Source organism: Protopterus annectens, chromosome 8.part0 (assembly GCF_019279795.1).
Source record: "Protopterus annectens isolate FY-2018-M chromosome 8.part0, PAN1.0, whole genome shotgun sequence".
In the NCBI taxonomy this organism is placed as follows: domain Eukaryota; kingdom Metazoa; phylum Chordata; order Ceratodontiformes; family Protopteridae; genus Protopterus; species Protopterus annectens.
The window spans coordinates 1,349,242,390-1,349,252,850 of record NC_056741.1 but is presented as its reverse complement, the minus strand read 5'-3'; the positions used below and the strand labels follow the sequence as shown (position 1 = coordinate 1,349,252,850).

Here is a 10,461-nt window from a genome sequence, read left to right as displayed (position 1 = left end):
AATAGTGACTGCATAGTAAAGCAGGATTTTTTTTCTTTTGCCTGCTAACCACTATCAGTTATAGGAAAATGCTGCTTTAACGCAATAATAACAAAGCTTTAGAAACAAAGGTGACACTGTATAACAAAATTTTGTACCACTTTATCTGGGATACTACTTTGTTAGCAATGCTATCTTGTTCCTTATAATCAAATTATGTATCCAGATAATGGTATATATTTAAAAAGTGCTTTTGTCTAGAATTTACTTTTTTTCATGAGCATAGACAGAAAGACTGGAGGATTGCAAAACTGAGGCCATGAAGAACTTCGGAGTCCCTTTAATGATATGTAAGTACTTTATATATTTTATGTTGCTTGTAAGCTTTATTTGAAATTGCCATAATTGACCATTGCCTGAGCAATTAATTGCCATTACTGACTATTGCTCAGGCGATGGTTGTGATGATGATGATAGGTTTGGAGTCTCTGTCTATGTGTTTCGAGGGATCAGGAAACTGCAAAATGTGATGCGCATTATTCATGACTTAGAAAGGCTATTTGGAATTTGTGCAACCATAGCTGAGTCCTTCAGCAGAAGTACATTATCTCTAAAGATGGAAGTTTAACATTATTCCAGCTTATTAAGGGGATTAACAATGACTAAATTAGATCAAACTTTATAAATTACATGTAGTAAAGAACGCTGTTATCAAGGATCCTACATGGATTCCAAAATTACAGCTCCGTGACTGATTTTCTGATTGCAACTACACCATGATATATATATATATATATATATATATATATATATATATATATATATATATATATATATATATATATACATATATATATATATATATATATATATATATATATATATATATATATATATATATATATATATATATATATATATATATATACACATATATATATATAAGGTTTCTAAGTAGGTTTAAATGGGGTTCATTGCCTAATATATCTCAGACTAACAATGTATGTGTGTCTATCTGCTGAAATAAAATGAAGAATGTTCATATTGTAAATATGTTTCTCATCTAAAATTGTATACCATTGCAAAAACATTTTCTTGAGTTTTTTTAGAGGTTGTAAATATGTAAATTCAACAATCCCATATTGAATTCATTATCTTGTCTCATATAACTTAAAATGGTGTGTATCCAACATTATTTTATGGAAAGAAGGCCTATAACATTAATAAAAATATACTAGCCTTAAGTATGAAACACACCATGTTCCAAACCAAAGTGAACACTGCCGATACAGAAAGGAGGACAAACAGGAAATAACTAAAATTTGTAAAAATATCCTTTGTTGACCTACCTCTAGTGTGTCAGTTGGAAGGCAGCATTCATTTACACTTTACTGCTGTAACCACATACTTTGTCCATAAGCATTGGTTTAAATATAACTACAGTTTCTAAGTTTCTTCAAGTAGTAAATATTTGTTCAAATAACCAAATATGGCCTAAAGGTCTTTAATCTCAGTTGTCACTTGTATTTCTGAAACACTTTAGCAAGGATGGAAGAACTGAGTAAACCAGCCACCCAGCAGTGTGAACCTTGACTCTAGATGATAGTTACTATTTGAGTGGTACCCTGACCCCATGTGCAAAAGTGGGAAAACGGGGTTGTGAATGGATGGATGGATGTTTTTTTGTCACAGGATCTGTGAGAAATATGTGACCTACCCCTAATACCACAAATCTTGTAGCCCTTTTTTTCTACTACAGACTTATATGAATATTTGAAGGTCAAGCTTGGTTGGATTATTCCCCATAAAATATGAATATGTACATTATGTTACACGTTGCAGTGGAATGAGATCCTTAGCAATGCTTTCCAGCTAATGTAGTCAGGATCTGTTTCTTTGCCACACTCAATTACTGCTTATGCAGAAACCTAAGCAGAACTGACAGTTTTGCACTGACTGAGTCTGAGTTTGCCCCACTCAGTATGTTTATGTTAACTTCTTTTTTCCTCACCGAGCAGAAAATTATTAATGCCCTATCCAGATGCCTTCCTAGTAAAATATACTTATAACCTTCAGTTGGACTAAGTATCTTTCATTGCTTAAAGTATTCCTGATAATGCATGTTTTTGTATCACCAGTACATAGTTTTAAGAAACTGAGAGAGGTATTGTGTAGTCTTACCAACCCAGCAAATTGCTATTACTGTATTTAGAGGCAAAATAAGTCAATCAGCTTGTTTGCCTTATTTTTAATAATTAAATATCAAATAAATGTATGTATATAACTCTCATAAGGAAAATCTTTCTATATATGCCTCTCTATGTGTGTGTGCGTGTGCGTGTGCGTGTGCGTGTGCGTGTGTGTGTGTGTGTGTGTGTGTGTGTGTGTGTGTGTGCGTGTGTGTGTGTGTGTGTGTGTGTGTGTGTGTGTGATTCTTGACTGTGTTAATTCCACTAGGCAAATATATTTTCAGGGAAGGCTATATACTTTATGAAAAGGGCAAGGAAAACTGGCTAGTCAGGTTACTAGTGATCTGTGTACTAATGTATTCCATACATGGCAGAAAACTGGTCCAGTCCTCTCAGACCATACTTTCAGTCAGACATACCTCCTGCCTCACAGTCTTCACAGTTTTCACTGGCAACCATTATCTTTCTCAACACTAACTCTGATATGCAATGGAAGCGAACTCTGCACTCATCTAACAGGCAGCTTTAACAAAAAAGGAGAAAAGCATCTTCCAAAAATGGGACAAATAGAAGATAGTTCAAAACTAAAATATTTACCTATATTTAACTATGAGCGCATGGCTCCAATAGAAAGCTAATAAAACAGGAAAAAAGAACATCATTCTTAAGAGTATTTTTTCAAGAAAATGCCCATAACTCTGTCAACACATAACATTTTAACCAAACATTTCACCCAACTACCTATGGATCACTACTTAAACAATGACAATAAGTTTGTACGACTTGGATCCAAGTCATTATTTATGAAAGCAACTTTAAAATTATGTTTACAAATAGAATTGCACAATGGTACTCAACAGTTTGACAGAAAGGTCTGTAACACAACTACCCAGAGCATTCTGTAGCAAGCTGATACGCAGTTGATATTTAGTTTGTGTGAGGGGATAAAGCCCTAACTGCAACTGAAGTGTTGTAGGTTCAATAATCAGTTCTGGAATCTATTGGAGATAGTGTGGGAAGGAATGACATGCCTGGCTGAGGCACTGAACTGGGACCACCCAATGTCACAATTCCTTGGAGGAAGAGTGGTAATGCAAGAATGGCCCTAGGGTAGACATTCAACTACCAATAAGGGGTCTATATTAGAACATCGAATGTTTAATAGTTCGAATCACTAAAGGTCAACCTTCAATGATCGAACTATTAAAACATCGAATGTTCCTAAAAAAATAATTCAAAACCAAAAAAGAAAAACTAAAGGGTGTAGGCAGTGGGGCAAGCCCCCCTGCACCCCCCACCCCCGCTACTTAAATATACCAGCTCTGAGACCGCACTACATTGAAGTAAATGGAAATCTCCCCTTACAGAGATTTCCGTTTACATGTTTGATATTCTGAACATTAGCTATTGTCTTGTCGACAATATCAGAATCGATTTTGTCAGCTTTCTACCATATAATATAGACCCCCAATAAGCATATGTGGTAGCTATCAACAGAAGTGCATTGAAGCATAAATCACATGGTGGATTTTACACCATATTCTGACAGCAGTAAGCTGAGAAGATGCATTCCTGTATGGGAACTGTTTATGTATTTATTAGTTCATTTGGTTACAATCAGACTCCAGAGGTCTTCAGTGACAGTCATATAAGTAGCTAAAACTGAAAGTGTCTGGGTGGGAATTTGCAACAGGTTACACTGTATGGTTCTGACAGCATTAAGCTAAAATACATGTAGCAATTAATTATGTATGTATTCATTCATTTCATCTCAGACAGACATCTGAATTGTACACAGCTATACAATTTCCTGTAACTGGTGGGCACGTGTGTGTGTGTGTGTGTGTGTGGGGGGGGGGGTAAAATAAATTACTGTGGCTAATTGTTATTTTATTATAATCCAATATCTGAGGTGTACACATTCAACAGATTTGGATTTATTCCTGGGTACAGGGACTGGGTAAAAGTTACTGACACTACTGTCACTTGTTCAAGTTAAGTAGTTATTATTCTGGCTTTTCTTAACTAGTGTACATTTCTGTATGATCAGCTGAAATTATTTACTGTGGCTATTTTAAACAACACCAGACATCTGGAGTGCATACAGTTAAGACAATGTTGTAATGATGGATATGGAAGTTGTCTGTGATAAAAAGGACTGCACATGTGAGGAGGGGTTGTTGTGCATCTAAAAGCATCAAGTTGTCCTTACATTTTTTTTCATTTTCTTTCCCAGTCAGACATCAGCATTGTACATAATAGGTGGTTCTCTGTGATAGTCTAAGCCAGTTATATGTGACTGCAATTTTTTTTTGCAGTGGTGCACTGAGTAGCATTGCTATGTCACACTGCTTGGTTCTCTGGTTGAGTTTTTGTCTGTGATTCCTTTTGTGTGAAGTCTGAACGTACTCCCTTGTCTCTGTGTAGGTTTTATCTAGGCGTTCTGGTTTCCTGCCAAAGACCATTAGCTCTATAATGTATGCCTGCTGCCATCTATGCTGTTACTTCCGTCCTACTTTAATGCCAAAAGGGAACAAAGAGAGTAGCATTCTTTTCTGAAGGGGTAGCAAAGCAGACACTATTCCCATACATGATTTATACATCCTTGTAATCATTTGTCTTCTCAGTTTATTAGCAACTATTATTTTGTTATCTTTGAACATTAAGCTTTAGACACAACTTATGTTTCCATGAAAGAAAAACTAAGACTAAATTTCCCTCCTTAGTCATGACATTTTTTTCAGGCTGCCACTGAATCAAAATACTGTAAACAAGGCTCTAAGATGCACTTCAGGGCATCTAGAATCCTATGACTTCTTGTTTCCAAGCAGCCCCTAGACCCAACAGCTTAATTCAATTATTCCTCCGCACTTATTACAGTGGTATTTTGGTCAGTATGGGTCTGTTAAAAGGATGGAGGAAAAAAACTGAAAAAGTAAGAAAGTGTGAAAAAAAAAAACAAGAAACAAGCATTCCATTTGCATGGTGTGGTGCTAGGATGAGGGAAAACAGGGGAGTTGCAGGGGGACCAGTATGCAGACTGGCCTCATTAACTGCAGTCAGACATCTGATGTATATAGATTTAATTATTGCAGCTATAATGAGTGCGTACTGAAGCAATCTGCAGATGAAAGTGACTGACACCATATGCTGTTTAATCACAGATAATGGTCATGGACCTGCCATAACAGAGCCCCATCCATTCAGTTGCTTCCTGCAGCTTCCTCTTTACTTTCAAATCACCATCTGCAAGTGACAATAACCAACTATATTTAATTGTAAGTAATCTTATACCACCATTACATACTATGTGGTGGTTTAATAAGGTATTCACAAAATACTTCAACTTTCTTAAAATTATTAGGGAAACATGGACAGAATGAGTGAGGTAAGCAGTGATACCTACCATTTCCTCTATTATTTGCTATTACCACAGATCTGTTAGGTCTACATATTCATCTGCCACCTGACTGAAAAGGACTTTCTAGTAAATCATCAGGGATATTAAACTAGTACTACCTATAGATGGTATTCTGCTTATTCTAACCAACTCAGATGCCTGCTTATCTTTGTTAAGGAATCTTCTAGAAACCTTTCAGAAAAAATTCTTAGCAAAAAATAAATATGTAAACCAGAGATTCTGTGTATAAATTACTTGCAATGTTACTAACTGATCAATTGTTTCAGTTAAGCAGAATATTCAGAACATCAGATATGTAGTATATATATTGCCATATCTGTTCCAGGAAGTATCTCAGTTAAATACTAAGGAATGAAAACTGCAATCACCTCAGCCATTGTTGACTGGAAACATATACCACTGCCTTTGGAGCACAGGCTTCAAACAAATCAAATGACTTTATTTTAACCCCAGGTCTGTGGCATACAGAGATACAGCACTGACTGTTTCCTAGATGACTGACAATGCATTAGTAGCCAAGCAGAGTAGGGTGAGAGTGAGTGGCTTACACTGGCTTGCCATCCTCATGGGAGATAGTGGGCTTGGTCAGCCAAATACTCTCATGCATGTGTATGGGCAAGGGCTTTTACTGAAAAGGCTCATCCAGACTCTGCTACAGTTTGCTGTGAGGGAAAGGTTAGTTTGTTTTTTATTTGTTGTATTTTGTATTACTTTAGTGCCTTTTTCTATTTTGTATACATTGATTTGTTTTCTTTACACTGTGTTTTACTTGTATTCTGCTTTTAACTGCACATCAAAACTTGAAAATAGACCACAGCTCTGTCTCTTGTGAGTCAGACAGAAATTTTTGCCACTCTCCCACCCGGTTACTGTTGTGTTCTTAAACACCACTGTCTTTCTAGTTGCCAGCCCCTTATGTTAATTTGACCATATATCTCATTTCCTTTCTGCTTTTACTGGCTGGTGTGAGTAAGCACAACATTATCATTTTATGAAATCACTCCCCTTCAATTATTTAAACCTATTGGCCATCCTACTGTATTCCATAGTACCAGAATACAAAAGTGACCACCCCCTTTCAATCTATCTTGCTGTTTTAAAAATAGTGACTCTCCACTAAAACTTAACTTTTTTGACAGGTAAAACTTAAGTTACCTACTTTTACATCTAACTCCTCTAGTGCACACTGCAGTGTTTAGGATAAATCATTTTTTATCTTACCTTTAAGTATCTATTGCAAGACCACCAGTTATTGGAGAGCCCACATTCTGCCTCTCAATAGTCATCTTGGGATTAGTGCTTCTGTTTTCTCCTGTTGAGAGAGGAGTGCAGTTACATTATTTCCTAGGGATTGCTGATCACCAGAAAGCTTAATAACTGCTTTATATGTGACAGTTTGAAATCTGTGCTTATATTCTGGTGAGAGTAGGAGCAGAGTGCATTGATTCCTAACTCTTTCTGGTTGGAGAGTGAGTGTCTGTGCTTAACGTATCTGATTGGTCTGGTTGCTATTCGAGGCATCTACCAGAAAAAGGCTACAAGCCTGCAGACCCATGCATCATCTGGCACAAGACTGTGAATCACCAAACAGGCCGTGGCCTGCTTCTCTTCTTGGGATTGGTGCTAAAATTTTTCTTCTGGTAAGAGAAGAAGCAAAGGAGTATTGCATCCCAACAGAGTGAAGTGAAGCTATGCTGAGACCAACATTAGTAGTAGCCAGGCAGTAGCCATTCATGTGACTCCCCTCTTTTCATCGCTCTTGACAAGCTAATTCTTTATTTTTCAGTAAGTACTGCTTGATCTCTTTCTAACTTCAGAATATCTGCCTAAATATTCATCCTTAAATTTTCAGGGTCTACATATTAGTTTCCCCTCAAGTGTTTGGCAGTGCTCTGTACAGACTCATACACCTTGAGTGACATTTTTCCTGTAAAAGAAATATATAAGGAAACAGCTCCAGTACTTAGTAATAATGATCACCCTTCTGGCATGTCTAAAGGTCAGTTCCCTGTGTTTTCTCCTATTAACCTGGTGAACTTGGGCATTCTGAGGCAGTGTAGCAACTGCTTCATGTACACAGACAACCCTCTTCATTTAACTCCCAGCACTCAGACTTGTGAGAGATGCAATTATATATCCAAATTGGAAGCCATGCACTCTCAAGCCAAGACCAGAATAGCTAGTCAAGAGGAGAAGGTCAACACCTTCACCACACCACATACAACACATAGCCCTCCAGAACACCCACCATCACAGCTCTCACATAAAAACACAAACCACACACTCACCTTCATGGAGGCTCTCAACAGAAATCTACCCAAACAGCAGAGACCTTCAAGGTAGAAACGCACTAGACCACCACAACACTGTACAAACCACAAGACACATAGCTCACCTACACAGTGTGCCCCTCAACCTAAGCCTCTAAGGCAAAACAGCTTTCCCAATACACTAATCATAGGTGACTCGATAGTGAGACACACTGATGTCCCACTAACTAGGCTGAATAAGGAGAAAGCAACAGTCAGCTGTCTATCAGGTGCCAGAATCTGACACATAACACATGCACTCAGGTCACTCCACAACAAGTGCAAGTATGACTCTGTCACTGTCCATGTGGGTGTGAATGACATGAGATGCACCTCCCTGGACTACATGAAAAGAGACATGGAGGAGCTCTTGGATTATGTGGCCCAGGCAGGTATGACCCTAGCCCAGAGCAGCATCCTACCGTCGCCAAGAATGATACCTAAGTACAAGCAGAAAATGATTGACTTCAACAACTGGCTAAGTTTCTGGTGTCATTCTAAGGGGATGCAGTATATGTCTGCTTGGCTTGACACGATTGACAGACCTCGATGCTTTGCCAGAGATGGCCTGCATCTGTCACCCCTGGGTTTCCAGATACTGGCTAAGGATCTTGCCAACCCTATAGTGCCTTTTTTATGTGATGTTCCAAAGACCAAATTACCACTGTAACAGCTATTAAATAAATGTAATATGAGGGTCATGCTGCTCAACACTAGAAGTCTAAATCTCAAGATGCACTTGCTCGAACCACTCCTCAAAATGGAGAACATCGACATTTGTGCTGTAACAGAGACGTGGTTTAAAGCATCAGAAAGCACCCCTGCACTACCAGGCTATAATTCATTCCACACCTTTCAGCCACAGAACATGGACCGAAGCTCCAAAGGCAGTGGTGTCTCCATATTCATAAAGGATATGCACACCTCCAGACTAGTAGCCCAGCATAATGCATCTGAGATACTTCAGGTACAACTAACATTGGGTAAGACGGTGATTCAGGTTATAGCCTGCTATAGGTCCCAAACCACGTCCCAAGACTCTCACTCCACATTCCTAAGCACCCTGGAAGCTATTAGGGTCCAACCCAACACTCTCATACTAGGTGACTTCAACTACCCCTCCATCAACTGGGAAAACTACAATACACTGACCCAACGCTTCCTGGAATTCATCAATCCAATGCCCTGGACCACCTCATTCTTATCCCCACTAGAGGAAGCAACATCCTTGACCTGGTTATTACAAATATGGGCAACCGTTGCTCTACACCAATAGTCAATTCCTCCCTGGTTAGATCTGACCACAAACAAATCACCATGTGAATCCACATTTCACCCACACTCCCAGCAAAGGTAACCACCATGAAAAACTTCTTAAAAGCTGACTTTGGGCTCCTAAAAACAGAGGTGGCTAACTTCACAGCATCCATGTTAATGGAAAATAGATGCAGGACTGACAAATCATACTCCAATGCACTGTACGAACACGTACATAAATGCATGAAACTAGCCATACCCAACAGAACCAAGACACTCTCCTCTGAAAAAAAGGAAGCCAATCTGGTGGTCCCCTACCATTAATAAACTCTACAACAGAAGGAAGAAACTGTTGCAGGAAAAAGGTGAAGTCCCAAGGCAGGAAAAACTCCCTTATTAGCCTCAACAAAAAGTTGAGATCCCTCATCAAAACCTCTATGAAGGCAGAATTGTGGCAGATACTAAAAACAACCACAAAGCCTTCTATAGTTATATGAAGAATCTCCACGGCAATACCCAGGTTTACTCTGAGTTACTGCATAATAGTATCTCCTATACTGATAAACCAAAAACGAGCTTAAAGAAGCGGTTCACTCGAAGTTATTTGATGAAATTATTGTTTAATAATATTAGCACACGCTTTCGGAGAGCTCTATGTCCCTCCTTCCTCAGACACAAAAATAAAAGTATGATTAAATGGGTACATTTTATACACTCAAATTCAATTAATTAATTATGCTAAACAGATACAATTACACAAACCTACACACTAAACCGGAAGCAACTACAAGTATACCATGTACCACTACTACTAAAATCAATCATATAATCTATAATACCTTTTAAACAATCAATAATTTATAATTTATAATTTAAATAATTTCAAAACAAAATATATAATTATATGAATATAAGTGTAAATATACATAAAAAATATATATGTATATATATTTGTTTACTAAAAATATACATATATGAATACGACTTCATTTAAAACATGCATTAAAAATTCTTCTAAAACCCCAATCACCTTTTTAATGCAAGGTTTTTTAACACACAAGTAATAGACACATGATCGTTCAAACCAGGAAAAATATATGAAGCAGTACGAATTTGCCAAAAAAGTTCATCCACTTCTAACTTATTCTGCCAAGGACCACCCCTAATATTGAAATTGATTTTCTTAAGGACCGTAAATTTAAAATGATGGTCTTGAAAAGCATTAATGTGCCTTGCCAGGGCGTTATTAAGATCAAGCCTATTTATAGCATAAACATGTTCATAAATGCGCTGCTTCACTTTCCTT

At 37.6% G+C, this 10,461-nt stretch overlaps 1 protein-coding gene across 1 annotated transcript in view; it reads left to right on the top strand.

The window, feature by feature from the left end:
• Positions 1-256: 256 nt before the first annotated feature.
• Positions 257-10,461, top strand: part of LOC122808093 — an 87,572-nt gene continuing 77,367 nt past the window's right edge. Inside the window, exon 1 of the mRNA XM_044079066.1 lies at positions 257-329. Coding sequence (XP_043935001.1) covers positions 299-329 — 31 coding nt within the window. The 5' untranslated portion in view covers positions 257-298. The remainder of the gene's footprint in view (positions 330-10,461) is intronic.